Source organism: Protomyctophum parallelum (genome assembly GCF_964188405.1).
Source record: "Protomyctophum parallelum genome assembly, chromosome: 11".
Taxonomy (NCBI): Eukaryota; Metazoa; Chordata; class Actinopteri; order Myctophiformes; family Myctophidae; genus Protomyctophum; species Protomyctophum parallelum.
In genome coordinates, this window is record NC_139707.1 from 50,933,824 (window position 1) to 50,954,245 (window position 20,422).

The window sequence follows — 20,422 nt, forward strand, 5'->3', positions numbered from 1 at the left end:
AACAACTTCCTTCCTGCTCAACAGGAAGTTCTTCTTTTCTTTTTTTTATATATTTTTTTTATCCCACGATTTTGTAACCCATTTTTCACCCCTGTGTCAATCATCTAATGTGATCCTGGGCTCTACACACCCTCCACCAACCTAGTCCCCATATATGGGGGACAAGGGGAGAGCAACGGACTTGAACTCATGCTTCCTTCATGCCTGAGTGTCCAAGTTGCTCCTTTACACCTGACAGGGGGGAGTTTCCCTGGTTGGACGTAGCGCGTGGAAGGAACACGTTCTACAGGAAGTTCTACGAGAAGTAGAACAACTTCATTTTCCTGCTCGACAGGAAGTTCTACGGGAAGTAGAACAACTTCCTTCCTGCTCGACGGGAAGTTCTATACGGGAAGTAGAGCCAAAGGCGTAGTAGGGGAGACGTAGTGAAATCCAGTGGCGTGCACAGATGTTTTTTTTGATTGAGGGTGGGGCAGCCAGGTGGCGCTCAAGGGAATAGAAGGGCAGTGTGTGTGTGTGTGTGTGTGTGTGTGTGTGTGTGTGTGTGTGTGTGTGTGTGTGTGTGTGTGTGTGTGTGTGTGTGTGTGTGTGTGTGTGTGTGTGTGTGTGTGTGTGTGTGTGTGTGTGTGTGTGTGTGTGTGTGTGTGTGTGTGTGAGATTTATAGATTTTGGGTCATAAATAATATTTTAGGAGCTTTTAAATTGGTCGACGTCACCTTGGGCCGCGTACTGTACTGTACTGTAATGTACATCTGACAAAAGGGTACATTGCTGCCCAGAGGGAATGAAGGGCAGGTGCTTCAGAACCGCTCTGTGCCCCTCTGTGCCCTCTCCACCACCCTGTGCCCTCTCCACCACCCTTTGCCCCTCTGTGCCCTCTATGCCCTCTGTGCCCTCTCCACCACTCTGTGCACGCCCCTGGAGAAATTAAAATGTTTGCGAATCACTCTGCTAAATGGAACAGAGCCTTCTTTAGCATCACTAAATGGAACAGAGCCTTATTTAGCATCACTAAATGGAACAGAGCCTTTAGCATCACTAAATGGAACAGAGCCTTCTTTAGCATCACTAAATGGAACAGAGCCTTTAGCATCACTAAATGGAACAGAGCCATTAGCATCACTAAATGGAACAGAGCCTTCTTTAGCATCACTAAATGGAACAGAGCCTTTAGCATCACTAAATGGAACAGAGCCTTTAGCATCACTAAATGGAACAGAGCCTTTAGCATCACTAAATGGAACATAAGGAAGACTATTTTCCAAAATGGCCTCCATGTGTAGAGTCCGTTAATGAAGCTAAGATGTGAACGGTATATATAATCTCCTGGCGAGATGTAGCGCACGGCCGTGCAAAATATACAACTCGTCTTTTAATTGACGGTGCAGAGAGGTGTCGTTAAGCGTGGATACTTTACGACAAGACGTTGATTTATCACTTTATAATCACGAAGATGGCAGCCTCCCCGCGGTCTTCACACAAACCTTTATTTTTTATTTATTTTTCCATGTGGTCGATTCCATTGATTGACTTCATAAGAACAGAATGAAAGATGTTCTTTTTAGTTGTTTTTGTTTTGTTCGTATTTCTCACGTTTTCCCCAACGAACTGTGATTGTAAAATGGATTATATATATATATATATATTTTAAGAATGATATCACTGTTAATTATGGCATTTATGTCTTGTATGTCTGAGGAAGCATGAGTTTAAAACACCTTTTTATGAAGCGTCGCGTCGACGAAGGGAACATTTAGGGCCATATCTGACCTTTCCTCTTACGGCCAAGCTACACCAGGCAATTTCGTGCGAGTGCGTATGCGTTTACTGTGCGCGTTTAATGCGCGCGTACAGTGCGTTTGGATAGGACCAATATATGTCAATGATACTAGCTACAACAGACGCACGGATACCGCAGGCCATTCTACGCGTGCTCTAAAAATAGGATCGGTTTACGTGCGTATGCCCCCATGCGCGCGTATCTATATATCCTCCCGGAAGGTCCCGCACAAACCTGCCGCGCGTCTGACAGATGGATGTAGCCAGGGCATTTGGCTTACGCACGCACGATCCGCGCGTTTAGAGTAAACTCGCGAGAAAAGCCTGGTGTAGCTTGGCCGTTATCCGTAAACTTCTAAAACAGTTTTAAAACAGTTCAACTAGCAGATCTATACAGCGACACGTTGTGAGCTTGTATAGATCTACTTTAACTATTTTAAAAGTTTATCTTATTATTTTTTTAATAGTAAAACAAATGGCAAAGAAGTTTAGAGATAAGGCGTAAGTAAGGGGATGATATATTCACCGTTAGTCTGTTTAGACGAGGATTTATACGAACGTTCAGTTTCGATAAGGATTTATAAGGATTTATAAGTATATATTATATAAGATAAGGGACTTTAAAACATTCCAGTGAACCTGCATAAACTTTATAAGAGTGCCTTAATTCATAGTTACTGTGTGCGTGTGTGTGTGTGCGTGCGTGCATGTTAAAACATGCAAATTATTTTTTGAATAAAAAGATAATTGTCTTTGTCAAATGTAATATTTTATAATGTTTTAATGTGAGCTGCTTTAATTAAATGTGATGAATAATTGTTGAAGAGTTTATTGCTTGTTTTCCTGCAGCAATGGCTTCCTGTCTCCGGTCACAGTTTCCTCTTTTTTCGGAGGCGAGGTTTAGACTGAGCAGCCAGTGTCTGTCTCTCACACACACACACACACACACACACACACACACACGCACACGCACACGCACATGCACACACACACATGCGCGCACACACACGCACACACACACGCACGCACGCACACACACACACACACACACACGCAGAGGCAGAGTGACTGTTATTTCATGTCTGTTGTCTTCAGAACAGCTGCGTTAAAAACCATATATTATTCTTGGATTTTTGTTTGTTTTAACATTATTTTCAGTTCCTAGAGATTTGGTACTTTTTATGACTATTTTTTATTTTTTTATTGCTAATAGTTTTAGTTTATATAATAGTTATCATTTCTTGTGTTTTAGGTTTTATAGGTTTTTCTTATGTTTTCGGTTATTTCTCAGATCGTAAACAAAGTGATGTCACGGACCGAAATAAATAGATTATAGTTTTCATAATAACAAAAACAGCATATTTATAAATTGACAAAATAACTAAAATGTCATGTTTTGTCTCATTTCAGTTCCATTTAGTTTGTTTTGTTAAAAACACACCATACGGATTCAGTCGTTTGTTTCTTTAATTCTAGTTTTTTTTTATTAAATTCCGTTTTTTTTTTCTTTTCGTTAACAATAAAAAACCCGTTCATTAAAAAAGGAAGGAAGGAACTGAAGATGGACTGCTACCCATCGTTAGCATTGTTAGCATTGTTTTATATCCACAGTTCGGCGTTAATCTCCCAAAATGGTAAGTTGATCATCATTTTATTTGTCATAATCTGCATATCGTTGAGGGAGTGGCTCTGAAACATTTAGACTGTTGAACCACTAGAACCACATGCCAATTCTGAAGGGAACATTGGCCGAAAATAACCGATCTGCCTTCAAAGATAACTGACAGAAATAATGAAAACAATAAGGAACTAACGTTGTCTATGCTTGACGTTCCATCCATCTTCAACCGCTTATCCGTAGTTGGGTCGCGGGGGCAACAGCTCCACCAGCTTGACGTTGTGCACATTAATTTTAAATAAAACTGCTGCGTAGTAGTTTCATGCATTTATGCCCTTTCATTAAATCGGACGTTGTTGCTTTGCTTTCATAAGACAAAGAAACTCTGGAATTATATCTGTACATGTTTTGGAAAATGTGCTTAATTAAATGAGCTACTGTAAGTTGTCTCGTTGTCTGGGCCAGCCAATGACCAGCTGGGCCCAAACGGATCTAGAAAGATGGCGACTTACAATTCAAGGAATTGTAGGCTTCATTTTACGTTCATGTTAGACCCGGGGAACGCTTTGTCCATATTTTTTACAGTATATGGTCACAACTCACGACTCGAGTAAAGATCCCATTTTCCTGAGCTTGTGTAGATCTGCTATTTTCACTAGTTTGGGTCCCGTTCCAAACGTTTAATCTCTTCTGGGTCTCTGGAGCTGAAAGGTTTAGGGTACCACTGTAGTCTCTGTAGTGTGTAGTGTGTTAAGTCATTGTTGATGCTCACCATCGCTCCCTGCAGGCTCGGAGCCCTTCCTGCGGACCTTCTCGGGTCATTTCGTCCTGGTGACCGATGAGCCCATCGACTACCAGGACGTGTTGGGAGGGGAGGGGTCCCACCGGGGGGAGGGGTCTGTGGACCACCGGGGGGAGGGGTCCGGTTCCTCTGACGTGGAGGAGGAGGAGGAGCCCCATCGCCGCCCCTCCCCCGCCAATGCCAAGAGGCTCCTGGTGGTCTCTGAGCGGACTAGAAGCTTCCTCCAGGTAGGATACTGACTGACCAGTGTTGTTTTCGTCGACTAAAACTAAGACGAAAAATGTCCGTCGACTACCTTTTTCCACTGAAGAAAACTAAATGGAAACTAAATTAAAACTATGCTATGGTGACTAAAACTAAGACTAAATACACTGGCAATTTCGTCGACAAATAAAAACTAGACTAAAATGTCAGGAAGGGACTAGTGGACAAGAGATCCAGTATAAGTCATTTTACACTTGGTTGCAAGTGTAAAATAAGTCATTATGACGGCAACAAGGCCCGCAAAAATACATTTTAGTCGACTAAATCGCCTGTAGATTTAGTCGACTAAAATCTTATGACATTTAGTCGACTAAAACTAGACTAAACACTAGAACATTCCAGGTGACTAAAATGTGACTAAGACTAAGTGAAAACTATTCAGGAGACAAAATGACTAAAACTAAAATAGAAATTTGCTGCCAAAAACAACACTGTGACTGATTGAATACTTTATTAGCCTTTGTCTGCCTTCACCAATCATTGCCTGCCAATGACGTTGTTTTTCATCATAAACCTCTGAGCTCCACACGGCCAATGACGAGACCCTGTGGAGCTACACGTTATTATTACACCACCCTGTGGAGCTACACGTTATTATTACACCACCCTGTGGAGCTACACGTTATTATTACACCATCCTGTGGAGCTACACATTATTATTACACCACCCTGTGGAGCTACACGTTATTACACCACCCTGTGGAGCTACACGTTATTACACCACCCTGTGGAGCTACACGTTATTACACCACCCTGTGGAGCTAAACGTTATTATTACACCACCCTGTGGAGCTACACATTATTACACCACCCTGTGGAGCTACACGTTATTACACCACCCTGTGGAGCTACACGTTATTACACCACCCTGTGGAACTACACGTTATTATTATACCACCCTGTGGAGCTACACGTTATTATTATACCACCCTGTGGAGCTACACGTTATTATTATACCACCCTGTGGAGCTACACGTTATTATTATACCACCCTGTGGAGCTACACGTTATTACTACACCACCCTGTGGAGCTACACGTTATTATTACACCACCCTGTGGAGATACACGTTATTATTACACCACCCTGTGGAGCTACACGTTATTATTACACCACCCTGTGGAGATACACGTTATTATTACACCACCCTGTGGAGATACACGTTATTATTACACCACCCTGTGGAGCTAAACGTTATTACACCACCCTGTGGAGCTACACGTTATTATTACACCACCCTGTGGAGCTACACGTTATTATTACACCAAGATGGTCGTCTGGCGGCCATCTTGGTATAATAACATGTATTCATGTGCCTCCACACTGCCCCCTGATGGCCATCTTTAGTGTAATAATATATGTGTCCGTCCACAGGGCTGCGTGGCCGCCATCTTGGATGTGTAATAACATGTATACCTGTGACTCCACAGAGCCCCCTGGTGGCCATCTTGGTGTAATAACATGCATGCCTGTGCCTCCACAGGGCCGCGTGGCGGCCATCTTGGTGCCCACGGTGTACACGCTGGTGTTCTCGCTCAGCGTTCCCCTCAACGTGCTGGCGGTCGTGATGTTCGCGCGGAGGATCGGGCCGAGGACGCCGGCCGCGGTCTACATGCTCAACCTGGCGCTGGCCGACCTGCTGTTCGCCATGCTCCTCCCCTTCAAGATCGCCTACCGCTTCCACGGGAACCACTGGGTGTACGGCGACGCCCTGTGTCGCGTGGTAGGGCGGTCACTTCTAGTCATCGTTACTAGTTAACTTCCTATTATGTAAAAAAAAACTAAACTGCTCCATTATGTTAGCATGCTAACATATTAACAGTGTTCTCCTCCAGGTCACAGCATCGTTCTATGCTAACATGTACTGCTCCATCATGTTAGCATGCTAACATATTAACACAGTGTTCTCCTCCAGGTCACGGCATCGTTCTATGCTAACATGTACTGCTCCATCATGTTAGCATGCTAACACATGTTAGCATGCTAACATATTAACACAGTGTTCTCCTCCAGGTCACGGCATCGTTCTATGCTAACATGTACAGCACCAGTATGTTAGCATGCTAACACAGGTTAGCATGCTAACACATGTTAGCATGCTAACATATTAACACAGTGTTCTCCTCCAGGTGACGGCATCGTTCTATGCTAACATGTACTGCTCCATTATGTTAGCATGCTAACATATTAACAGTGTTCTCCTCCAGGTCACAGCATAATTCTATGCTAACATGTACTGCTCCATTATGTTAGCATGCTAACACATGTTAGCATGCTAACATATTAACGCACAGTATTCTCCTCCAGGTGACGGCATCGTTCTATGCTAACATGTACTGCTCCATTATGTTAGCATGCTAACACATGTTAGCATGCTAACACATTAACACAGTGTTCTCCTCCAGGTGACGGCATCGTTCTATGCTAACATGTACTGCTCCATTATGTTAGCATGTTAGCATGCTAACATATTAACACAGTGTTCTCCTCCAGGTCACAGCATCGTTCTATGCTAACATGTACTGCTCCGTGCTGCTGATGAGCAGCATCGCGGCAGACCGCTACCTGGCCGTGGTCCACCCCATGGCCTCGCTGTCGCGGAGGACCCCCGGCGCAGCCGCTGCCGTCTGCGCAGCCGCGTGGCTGCTGTCCCTGGGGGGCGTGGTCCCGCTGCTCCTCTCCAATCAGACGTTCCGCCTGGCGAGCCCGGACATCACCACCTGCCACGACGTCCAGGTGCGAAATGTCGCCGATCGCAAATTATAGACCACGTCTGTTCGGCACCACGATGCTGTGGAACCTTTGGCCTGCAGAGGGCGCTATAGGACGGGACCACTGTTGTGTTGGGTGGAGATTAGATTAGTGCTGGAGGAAAGGAGAAACTCACACAGTTTAAGCCCTTATTTTAGTATCGGGTAAAAAAGCAACGTTTCGATGTCTCAGACACATCTGATACACTTTTTTGTTCTTGCTTAATGTAACTCGCTCTAGATTAAGAGCGTCTGCTAAATGCCTAAATTGTAAATTGTACTACAGTAAGAACATGTATCTCTCTCTGTAGGACTATAGACTACAGCGTGAACATATTCTCTCTCTGTCTCTCTCTCTCTCTCTCTCTCTCTCTCTGTAGGACGTGGTCACTCTGAGGTCGTTCTATCTCTACTTCTTCCCCGTCTACTCCTCGCTGTTCTTCTTCGTGCCGCTGGCCGTCACCACCGTGTGCTACGTACGCATCGTGCAGACGCTGGCCGGTGAGACTCCTCCTCCTCCCGTTCAGCCATAGTGTTGATTTTGACAGCAAATTGTGATATTGGTTTTAGTCACAGGGCTGTATTTTGCGTGTCTTAAGTACCAGGTCTTATTCCCTATAACTTGAGTAAACTAAAGACCTGGAGGCGTGATCAATGCTCTTTGGCCACTCAGAATAGCCAAAATGGCATTGATCACGCCTCCAGGTCTTTAGTTTACTCAAGTTAGGGAATAAGACCTGGTACTTAAGACATGCAAAATACAGCCCATAGTCTCTTGAATATAGTTTTAGTTTGGTCTAGTTTTAGTCGACTAAATATCATACGGTTTTAGTCTTCTAAATCTACAGTTGATTTAGTCGACTAAAATGTATTTTGGCGAGCCTTGATGCCGTCATAATGACTGATTTTACACATCTACAAGATTTTACACACATCTACAACAGTGTTGTTTTTGGCAGCAAATTTCGATTTTAGTTTAGTCATAGTCTTTGGACTGAAACTTCATTTAGTTTTAGTCACATTTTAGTCACCTGGAAATGTCTTAGTGTTAGTCTAGTTTTAGTCGACTAAATGTCATAAGATTTTAGTCGACTAAATCTACAGTTGATTTAGTCGACTAAAATGTATTTTTGCAGGCCTTGTTGCCGTCATAATGACTTATTTTACACTTGCTGAAAATAGCCGATCTGCTATTTTCAGCATGCAACCAAGTGTAAAATGACTTATACTGGATCTCTCGTCCACTAGTCCCTTCCTAACATTTTAGTCTAGTTTTTATTTGTTGGCGAAATTGTCAGTATATTTAGTCTTAGTTTTAGTCACCATAGCACAGTTTTAATTTAGTTTCCATTTAGTTTTCTTCAGTGGAAAAGGTAGTCGACGAACATTTTTCGTCTTAGTTTTAGTCGACGAAAACAACACTGCATACAGCCCAGTGTAAAATGATGGACACATGTGTCTTGTGTGTGGACGTGTCACAATATTAACTCCCTGTCAATAATGTTGTTCAATGGACCAATCGCAGCGGCCGACGTGGTGCAGCGCTCCAGGAAGCGGCGTGCCGTGCTGACGGCCGCCGCGGTGCTGCTGGTGTTCGTGGCGTGCTTCACGCCCACCAACGTCCTCCTCATGGTGCACTACCTCCGGCTGGCACGCGGGGGCGCCACCGACTCCTCCTACCAGGTAAGAAAAACCCTGGCATATTTACATATAGCACCTTTCATGACTAAATAAATGCAGCGTGAAGTGCTTTACAGAGTGAAGTGCTTTACAGAGTGAAGTGCTTTACAGAGTGAAGTGCTTTACAGAGCAAAAACAGAACAAAACATTAGCATTAAAACAAGAAAAAACACAGAGTAACATTCTACTATAAATGCATCACGTCTGTTTGTGTGTGTGTGTGTGTGTGTGTGTGTGTGTGTGTGTGCGCGTGCGCGTGCGCGCGCGCGCGTGTGTCTGTAATCCACTTTAACTCGATAACCGTTTGCCCCGACTGTGGGGCGACTGTGGCTCAGGAGGTAGAGCGGGTCGGTCGTTCAATGATCCATATGGGTCGGCAGTTCGAATCCCGGCTCCTCCTCCTCCTGTCCACATGTCGAAGTGTCCTTGAGCAAAGACACTGAACCCCACATTGCTCCCGATGTGCTGGTTGGTACCTTGCATGGCTTCCGTCGCCATCGGTGTATGAATGTGTTTGTGAATGGGGTGAATGTAATGCACAATCTATGTAAAGTGGATAAAGGCGCTATATATAAATGCACCATTTACCATTTACCACACCGACTTCAAATTGGACACACGGGTTCCACACCCCCCACAGGGAGGGCAGTTCCCGGCCCTGTGTCGGTCAGACACACGGTTGTCCAGAAACACCACAAAAGGCTCTGGTCAGGCTTTAACCAGTGGAGCTAACGAGCCTCTGGCAAAGTGAGTGAGTTTAATGTAGTTTAATATCGATTATAACACTGTGCAAAAAAGTATGGAATATGGTTGAGTATATTCCAGGAAACACCCAGTAAATTTACCAACAAACTCCGGTAAACTCCCGAGTTGTACCATCACCCCCGTATATTATCGTATATTACTGTATATTACCGTATATTACTGTATAGTACTGTATATTACTGTATATTACTGTATATGCTGCTAAACTTGAGATTTACGGGCCAATCTAGTGCCCATAATTAATCCCTCTTTTCACACAGTGAAATGTAAATCAGACAGGACTTTTCTGATTGGATAGACATCCAATCAGAAAAGTCCTGTCTGATTTACATTTCACTACTTCCTGGCCTCGACAGCCCAGACGGGCTGTCGAGGCCAGGAAGTAGTTTTTTTGCCACTCAGTGGGCGTTCCCGCATTACTTCCGGGTATGATGATGATGATGATGTCATGCGCATATACCCTCTCTATTGCATACTAGGTTTCCAACTTACATCGTTCCCAATGGGCTGGTGGCCAACCGGCAAAAAACGCCCCGTTATTTTTTTAAGCAGAAAGCTCCTTCACCGTGTATTTTTAGTTGCTATTTTTTTGGCCACTTGTAGAGACTTTACTGGCGTATACCTACTGAGCATGTGCAGATAGTTACTGTCCCTCCCCTCCCCCCCCCCACCCTCCAGGCGTACCTACTGAGCATGTGCAGATAGTAAGGCTGCAACAACGAATCGATTAAATCGATAAAAATCGATAATTAAATTCGTTGCCAACGAATTATCTTATCGATTATTATCGCGGGTGTTTTCCAACATTAAAATGTAACGTAAAGCTGCTTTCTTTTTACCGTTCCGTAACGGCACTAGGCTGAACGAACAATATGCAACGGGTCGGTATAAACACAACACAGGGCGCGTTCGGAAATAGCGCACTGAGCGCACTGTGCAATGCAAACTAATAGGCGAGTGCGCTCCCGGTGTGCATTTCCAAACGCACCCACAATATTGTCTTGAACGTGACCAGAGCGCCCGGTCCGCATCTACACCTCTCTCTCCCAACTAACTTCAGTCTCCCCCCCACACACACACACACAGAGAGGGAGAGCGTCAGCTCTGTGGCTGCGATGATCTGCTTGCAAAATGCCCCAAACAGGTCCCAAAACATGGCATTTGTGAGCACGGCCACTGTCCATATTTGTTTGTCTTATGACAAAAAATGCTCCACAATGTCTGAATCTGTGAGCTTGCAGGCTGTCTATGACGAGCACTATAGCAGTGTAGCTTGCTAACGATCGTTAGCTCCTCATTTGTTCCACCTGTGTAATCACAGCAGCGCATTGAAGTGGGCACAGGGCAAAAATCTCCGTGAAGTGAACGTTTTTGCTTAATGATTTATTCAGTGCTGTTTAACTTTAGCAATATGTGATACTAGAGCATAGACCCTAGAGAACATGCCAATATGGCTGCTATAAGAACGGTTTCCCCTATCAGCTAGCATGCTACTTGTTGTAACTTGTGTGCACTGTGTGTGTGTGTGTGTGTGTGTGTGTGTGTGTGTGTGTGTGTGTGTGTGTGTGTGTGTGTGTGTGTGTGTGTGTGTGTGTGTGTGACTGACTGACTGACTGACTGTGTGCGTGCGTGCGTGTCCAAACAGACTGTGTAGGACAGTGGTTCTCATAGTGGGAGTTCCAGCTACATTATAGATAGTTAGGAAGTAAACCAAGTGGACCCTAAAGGGTCTGTAACAGAGAGTGCAAAAATGGAACCAAATGGACTCACAATTGATTTTACCATAGAAATTAAAAAATAAAAATTGGGGTCCCAGAGATAGAAATGGAAAGAGACAGTCAGCTATACACGGTCAACATTACAGATTACAGTATCATTACAAGTAGGAATGGCAATGAAATCAAATTGGATAAAAAAGGGGGTAAAATATTAATTTTGAATGAGTATTCATTTTTATTGTCTTTATTGTTAGTTACAACATGCCTAAAATAATTTGAAGCTAATTTTTTTAAGTAATTGCAAAAAGGTGCCATAATCCGATTCATCGATTCATCGTTTAAATAATCGGCCGATGAATCGATTATGAAATTAATCGTTAGTTGCAGCCCTAGCAGATAGTTACTGTGTCGTCCCCCCCCCCCCCCCCCCCCCCCCTCTCCAGGCGTACCTACTGAGCATGTGCGCGGGCAGCCTCAGCTGCTGCGTGGACCCTCTGGTCTACTACTATGGCTCCTCCCACTGCCGGCGGCAGGTGAGAGTTGATCAGCGTTGATTTTGGGGCTTTAGTTTTTGTCACATTTTTAGTCACCTGGAGTGTCTTAGGTGTTAGTCTAGTTTTAGTCGACTAAATCTACAGTTCATTTCTGTCGACTAAAATGTATTTTGGCGGGCCTTTGGATGCCGTCGTATAATGGCCGATCTTATATGCTTGCGGAAAATAGCCGATCTACAAGCTTGTAGATCGGCTATTTTCAGCATGCAACCAAGAGTGAAATGACTTATACTAGATCTCTTGTCCACTAGTCCCTTTTTTATTTATTGACGAAATTTGCCAGTGTATTTAGTCTTAGTCATTATAGCTTAGTTTTCCTCCTCCCCCTGAACTAACTAAACTCCTCCCACTGAACTAACTAAACCCCTCCCACTGAACTAACTAAACCCCTCCCACTGAATTAACTAAACCCCTCCCACTGAACTAACTAAACCCCTCCCCCTGAACTAACTAAACCCCTCCCCCTGAACTAACTAAACTCCTCCCCCTGAACTAACTAAACTCCTCCCACTGAACTAACTAAACTCCTCACACTGAACTAACTAAACTCCTCCCACTGAACTAACTAAACCCCTCCCCTTGAACTAACTAAACTCCTCCCCCTGAACTAACTAAACTCCTCCCACTGAACAAACTAAACCCCTCCCCCTGAAGTAACTAAACCCCTCCCCCTGAAGTAACTAAACTCCTCCCACTGAACTAACTAAACTCCTCCCACTGAACTAACTAAACTCCTCCCACTGAACTAACTAAACCCCTCCCCTTGAACTAACTAAACTCCTCCCCCTGAACTAACTAAACTCCTCCCACTGAACAAACTAAACCCCTCCCCCTGAAGTAACTAAACTCCTCCCACTGAACTAACTAAACTCCTCCCACTGAACTAACTAAACTCCTCCCCCTGAACTAACTAAACTCCTCCCACTGAACTAACTAAACTCCTCCCCCTGAACAAACTAAACTCCTCCCCCTGAACAAACTAAACTCCTCCCCCTGAACAAACTAAACTCCTCCCCCTGAACAAACTAAACTCCTCCCCCTGAACAAACTAAACTCCTCCCCCTGAACAAACTAAACTCCTCCCACTGAACTAACTAAACTCCTCCCACTAAACTAACTAAACTCCTCCCACTAAACTAACTAAACTCCTCCCACTAAACTAACTAAACTCCTCCCACTGAACTAACTAAACTCCTCCCACTGAAGAAACTAAACTCCTCCCACTGAACTAACTAAACTCCTCCCACTGAAGAAACTAAACTCCTCCCACTGAACAAACTAAACTCCTCCCACTGAACAAACTAAACTCCTCCCCCTGAACAAACTAAACTCCTCCCCCTGAACAAACTAAATTCCCCCTGAACAAACTAAACTCCTCCCCCTGAACAAACTAAACTCCTCCCCCTGAACAAACTAAACTCCTCCCCCTGAACTAACTAAACCCCTCCCACTGAACTAACTGAACTCCTCCCCCTGAACTAACTAAACCCCTCCCCCTGAACTAACTAAACTCCTCCCACTGAACTAACTTAACTCCTCCCCCTAAACTAACTGAACTCCTCCCCCAGGTGGCGGCCCTGCTGCGATGCCGCCGGGGGGCGGGGCTGAGGGGGCGGGGCTTCAGGAGTAGCTCCTCCTCCTCCTCGCGGGCAGGCAGCACCAGAACAACCAGCATCAAGATGACGGACAGCCCACCGCCAGAGGGAAGCCACGCCCACTACAGGAAGCTCATGGTCGCTTAAACCATTTAGACCTCAGCAAAATTAAAAAAATAAATTCCAACGTTTCGTTCAGTTTAATTCAGTTTCAGTATAATTTCATGAAGAGAAATCAAAGAATTTCACTAGTCCGGGTCTCAAGTTCGCTGCTTCACCTCCCAATGTATGAATGAATGAACCTTCACCTCCCAACGTATGAATGAATGAATGAACCTTCACCTCCCAATGTATGAATGCATGAACCTTCACCTCCCAATGTATGAATGAATGTACCTTCACCTCCCAATGTATGAACGAATGAACCTTCACCTCCAATGTATGAATGAATGAACCTTCACCTCCCAACGTATGAACGAATGAACCTTCACCTCCCAATGTATGAACGAATGAACCTTCACCTCCCAATGTATGAATGAATGAACCTTCACCTCCCAACGTATGAATGAATGAACCTTCACCTCCCAACGTATGAATGAATGAACCTTCACCTCCCAATGTATGAATGAATGAACCTTCACCTCCCAACGTATGAATGAATGAACCGTTGTAAAGCGTTATTAAAATGCAATGAATTAAAAATGCAGTGTATGTGTAATCTGTCCCGTCAGTCCACAGCGGGGGACAGGGGTGTGGAGTGGGACATTAAGGTATATGTTTTTTTATTATTGTTATTGTTTTTATTATATGCATAGAAGGAAGACAATAGGTTACAGTATATGTATTTGACCTCAGGGTGGGTAAAACCCCCTAACTAGAAAACTAAAGATTCTTATACCAATTAAAGCCTTACCTATAACACAACCCCCTGGTCTTTAGACCGTCTATAGTTTAACAACATTTATCTGAGGCTCAAACTAAATCTTATCGCCTCCGTAACGACTCCTACAGTTCCATGTGCGTGCATGCTAACACCTTTTGGTGTTAGCATTATGCTATACAGATCTATGCTATGCAGATCTACAAGCTCATAGCGCGCCACCGAGTGGCGCGCTATGAGCTTGTAGATCTGCTATTTTTTTGAAAAACGACTGACTGACATAGAAACATAGCTTTTTCAGAAAACTGTCAGGATGTATAAAGACATGTTTAGAATCTGATCTCAGGTCAGAATGTGTGGTGTAGTGCAGTATGTCCGTTCCTTCATTCATTGGTCTCCTCGATGTCTGGACACAGCTCTGAAACACACACAAACACACGAACAATGATTTTTTTAAATATGTTTTTTAAACTATTCACTCAGCTCAAGCCACATGTGTCTGGAAGTTTGACATAGGCCTACATTATGGTAATGAGGTGCAGTGGCGCCATCTTGTGGCTACTTCTGCAACATACACCGTGTGTTTTTGGCTTATTTGAACTGTGAACTTGTAGATCTGTTATTTTCCACTATGTTTGCCTCTTCCTTATATTATTTGACAACTTTGCCAATGTTTAGTTATGGCCTTTAGCGCTGGACTCCTGTCCCACCGGGTTGAGAACCAGTGTTTTATATCACGTGTGTGTGTGTGTGTGTGTGTGTGTGTGTGTGTGTGTGTGTGTGTGTGTGTGTGTGTGTGTGTGTGTGTGTGTGTGTGTGTGTGTGTGTGTGTGTGTGTGTGTGTGTGTGTGTGTGTGTGTGTGTGTGTGTGTGTGTGTGTGTGTGTGTGTGTGTGTGTGTGTGTGTGAGAGTGTGAGTGTGAGTGTGAGTGTGCGTACAGACCTGTGTCCCCGTCTGAACGGTGGTAGTTCTGTGGGAAGTTCAGACATCCGACCTGCTGCTTAAATACCTCCATATCCTTCTGCTCCATGGTTCCTGTCCGCGCTGCAGAGAGAGGACTTATTTTAATGTAACACGCTGTAGAGAGAGGACTCATTTTAATGTAACACACTGTAGAGAGGACTCATTTTAATGTAACACGCTGTAGAGAGTGGACTCATTTTAATGTAACACGCTGTAGAGAGAGGACTCATTTTAATGTAACACACTGTAGAGAGAGAGGACTCATTTTAATGTAACGCGCTGTAGAGAGAGGACGCATTTTAATGTAACACACTGTAGTTTTAACTCATTCCCTGTCAAAGACTACTTTTGCCTTTTCTTTTTAGTTTTTAGTTTTTACGCTAGATGGCGCAGATGATTCACCGTTTGAGTTTTATACCAGGAACCAGGAATTCACATGGTCACACTACAGCTCCTGTTCACTAGAGGGAGACAGAGTCCTCTCACACGTTACAGCATTTAACACTCGCATGGCTGAAGTAAGTCACCGTCAAACAAGCTGAATTCACGTCAAAAATACTGTTTCTTTTTCCATGTGATGTTATTGGCTACTGTCTTCACACGCTGTGGTGTTATTGGCTTCTGACCCCACACGCGGTGATGTTATTGGCTACTGTCTCCACACGCTTTGATGTTATTGGCTACTGTCTCCACACGCTGTGATGTTATTGGCTACTGTCTCCACACGCTGTGATGTTATTGGCTACTGTCTCCACACGCTGTGATGTTACTGGCTGCAGTCTCCACACACTGTGATGTTATTGGCTACTGTCTCCACACGCTGTGATGTTATTGGCTGCTGTCTCCACACGCTGTGATAGTATTGGCTGCTGTCTCCACACGCTGTGATGTTATTGGCTGCATCCAGGCGCATCGTGCCACATATAGGCCCTGGCGTGTCGCGTGTTCGAGTCCCGTTCATGACAACCTTTGATGCATGTCTCTCTCCTGTCTGTCTTCACTTGATACTGTCAATAAAGGCAGAAAAGCAAGAAAAAATAAGAAAAAAACGTTAAAAAAAAGATAATCAACTTCAAAATCTCAAAACGGGTCAGAAACCCACGTTAGAGCATTTAAAAACACAGCTCCCGTCCACTCCCACGTTAAGGATGGTTCCACTTCCTCGTCCACCACTACCACTGCATTTTCGAAGGACGATGACAAAGCAACGCATGGACCGTTTGACAAACTTCCGCGAACGCACAGCAAAATGCTTCCGTGACTATCAACGGTCGGAGGACTGATCTTAGCGGAGAAGCTGACATTCCCTCCGTTGTTTCACTCTTCTGCTCTCACCACACGTGTACGTAATATGTGGCTTCGCAGCGAGCTAAACATAGCTTCTGTTAATACGTATGTGGCTACGCAGCGAGCTAAACATAGCTTCTGTTAATACGTATGTGGCTACGCAGCGAGCTAAACATAGCTTCTGTTAATACGTATGTGGCTATGCAGAGAGCTAAACATAGCTTCTGTTAACAAACCAGCCGAGACAGGAACTGAACTGGATAAATCTCTGTGAAAGTATCATGTATTTATGTTATTTACAGTTTTGTTTATTTTAGTGGGCACACGTTTTTTTTTTCCAGTTTTAGACTATGTTTATTTTCTCATTTTTCATTTCTAGTCATGGCTGCCAGTTCCCACCTGATGTTGTGTGTTAGTCCAGACTGCTCCAGACCATACTGAATAACTGCTAGCTTACATAATGTCTTGAGGCTAGGACTGAAGAGGATGACACAATCTCCCAGCATGCAACAGCACATATTTGTCATCCCATGTGGGCGTTTCCCCTTGGGCTCAACCTTCTTCCAGGAGAAGGTCTCTGGGTTGAATCTCCACAGATCATTGAAGTACTGTTTTTTGTTATTACGGCCACCAAATATGTACAGCTCTCCATTGTAGGTAAAGGCTGAATGTTCCCAGCGTCCTTCTGGAAAAGGATGTGTTGAAGGTGTGTTCATCCAGTGGTTTGTCTCTGTGTCAAACACTCTGATGGTGTTGTAGTACTGACCCAACCTCCAGCCCCCAAATACAAACATCTTTGACCCGATGATGGTAGCAGAGTGACTGTCTGAAGCAGGAGATGGAGTTCCTCTGGTGTTGATTAAAGACCAGATCATTGAAGTGGTGTCCAACTTGTAGATGTCAGTGGGTTCAGTCTGGGTCCCCCATCCCCCATGGATAAACATGACCTTCCCCAAGACGCAGGCTGAGTGGTAGCTCCTGCCCTCTGGAACGGTCCCAGAAACCTGTGGTTTGAACCATGTGTGGGCGTCGACATCAAAGGCATAAAGGTCATTGCCGTAATTATAACCTGGGTTAGTCCCCCCTCCCCAGAGGTAGACAGTGTCTCCAATCAGCACAGCTGTGTGACCGTAGCGTCTGGAGGGAACCTCAAGGTGAGGTTCTCCTGTTCCAGGGGTGACTGGGGTCAACTCCCTCCAGCATAAAGACGCTGTGTTGAAGACGTGTACTTCAATGTGATCTCGTCTCCTCTGGTTTCCGTCTCCTTCAAAGCAGTAGATCTGGTGTCCGACCACCACAGCAGCAGCGTGGTCCTCCCTATGTTCTCCTTCCAGATGTATCGTCCAGTGAAACATTTCACAGCAGCTCCACCATCAATTCGTGTTGACAACTTACAGACTAACTCAGGCTACCTCGTTGCAAGTCACTGTGAACTGATGTTTAGTGTATCGGACAATTATTTATAAAGAACAATTAATATGGTTGTGATGTCATTGCATGATTACATCAATGGGAGGAGTTTACATCAATCTGATTGGCAATTGGCAACCCCCCTATTTTAAAGTGCTCTGAAGAGCTTACATGAGCTTAAATGGTGCCCTATTTTCCAACAGTCTGTAGACAAACACATGGATCCTGATATCTGGAAAAAGTCACTACTAATTCCTGTTCCCAAAGTATCTTGTCCCTCTGTGAAAGATTATAGACCTATTGCTTTAACTTGTGGGGTTATGAAATGTTTTGAGATAATTATCGTGAACTCACTTAAGTCTCAGGTGGCTTCCTTTATGGATCCTTTACAATTCGCTTACAGGGCTGGGCGCAGCACGGAGGATGCTGTAGTCAGCATAACCCATTTAATTAGCAAGCACTTGGAGGAGCCAAAGGCGTATGCTCGTGTCCTTTTTGCAGACTTCAGTTCTGCTTTTGATACTGTAAGCCCTCTGTTACTTGTCCAAAAGCTAAATAACATGAATGTAAATTCATTCATCATTAGATGGTTCCACTCCATGTTAACAAACAGATCTCAACAGGTAAAGGTGAACTCAGTACTCTCAAGCTCTAAATTGTGTAGCACAGGTGTGCCACAAGGGGGGGTGAGTTCACCATTTCTTTTCACTGCCTACACAAATGACTGCAGAAGCAGTCAGCCAAACAACTTCATCTTCAAATGTTCTGATGACACTGTAATAGTCAGCCTGTTGAGGGGTGTTGAACACCCGGTGGGTTATATCAGTGAGATCAATAACTTTAAAGACTGGTGTGATAATAGCCACCTTATGTTAAACACCACAAAAACCAAAGAGATGATCTTCGATCCAAAAGGTGTCCACATCCATGACCCAGTGGTCATGGGGGGCAGGCTGTATCATACAAGTACCTGGGGATCCAAATGGACAACCAGCTCAAATGGAACGTCCATGTGGACTATCTGTGGGCCAAATTGGCACAACGCTTGCACTTTCTCCGCAGGCTCAGGCTCTTTGGTGTGAGCCAGGGAGTCATGTCAGCCTTCTATGATGAAGTGCTAGGTAGCATTATTAGATATGGAGTCATATGTCAACCTTCTATGATGCAGTGCTAGGTAGCATTATTAGATATGGAGTCATGTCAACCTTCTATGATGCAGTGCTAGGTAGCATTATTAGATATGGAGTCATGTCAACCTTCTATGATGAAGTGCTAGGTAGCATTATTAGATATGGAGTCATGTCAACCTTCTATGATGCAGTGCTAGGTAGCATTATTAGATATGGCATGTCAGCTTGGTTTGGGACACTCTCTGTCCAGCTCAAATCTAGAATAGCTCAAATGGAAAAAAACCGCCATGAAGGTAATTGGTAGGAAAGATTCTCCATCTCTTCAGACTATCTTTGAGAAAACGGTGCTCAGTCTGTCAAATAGAGTGTTGTCTGATCCTTCACATATATTATCTTCAGAGTATGAGCTGTTACCCTCTGGTAGACGCTACAGAGCGTGTCGTTGCAATAGCAACCGCTTCAAACTTTATTTTCTTCCCACTTCAATTGTTCTACTAAACAACCGCTACATAGTTCATAGTTCTTAGTGGGGAAGGGACTTCTTGACGTTCATCAGTTATTTATTGCACTTTACTGTGATTGTGATACTATAAACTGTGAGTACTCTAGCACTTTTTATATTATATACCTTCTCTCATTGCAATTTGCACTTCTCTTGTGATACTCTTGTGACTTGTACTTTGCTGCTACTGTGTATTTTCTTTTGTGTATTGTCTGTCTGTTTTAAAAAGCGTTGATGTACTAATGCACTTTTGCCCAATACAAATATCACCTCGTGGGACAATAAAGTATATCTCATCTCATCTCATCTCATCATCTCATATAGAGCTCTCTGCTGTCTGTCTGGGTACGACTGCTGCTCTGATACATACATAGCCAGCCGATCGCTGTTCTTGGTCCCTGACCCTGGCGGGCCTAGCGGTTCAGGCGGGCCTAGTGGTCCACATATAGGCCCTGGCATGTCGCGTGTTCGAGTCCCGTTCATGACAACCTTTAATGTCTCTCCCCTTCTCTCTCTCTCTCTCTCTCTCTCTCTCTCTCTCTCTCTCCTGTCTGTCTTCACTTGATACTGTCAATAAAGGCAGAAAAGCATTAAAAAAAAAAGATTATCAACTTCGAAATCTCAAAATGGGTCAGAAACCCACATTAGAGCATTTAAAAACACGGCTCCCGTCCACTAGAGGGAGACAGAGTCCACCCTATGTTAGAGCATTTAAAAACACGGCTC

General features: G+C 44.2%; 1 protein-coding gene across 1 annotated transcript; it reads left to right on the top strand.

The window, feature by feature from the left end:
- Positions 1–3,309: 3,309 nt before the first annotated feature.
- f2r (coagulation factor II (thrombin) receptor) lies at positions 3,310–13,671 on the top strand (the record flags this gene model as incomplete). The annotated part of the gene is made up of 8 exons (XM_083776871.1): positions 3,310–3,413; positions 4,185–4,426; positions 5,946–6,185; positions 6,956–7,198; positions 7,593–7,713; positions 8,738–8,895; positions 11,819–11,908; positions 13,498–13,671. The coding sequence occupies exons 1-8, from the start codon at positions 3,341–3,343 to the stop codon at positions 13,669–13,671; spliced, it is 1,341 nt and encodes a 446-aa protein (XP_083632997.1). The 5' UTR covers positions 3,310–3,340.
- Between the last annotated feature and the right edge of the window lie 6,751 nt (positions 13,672–20,422).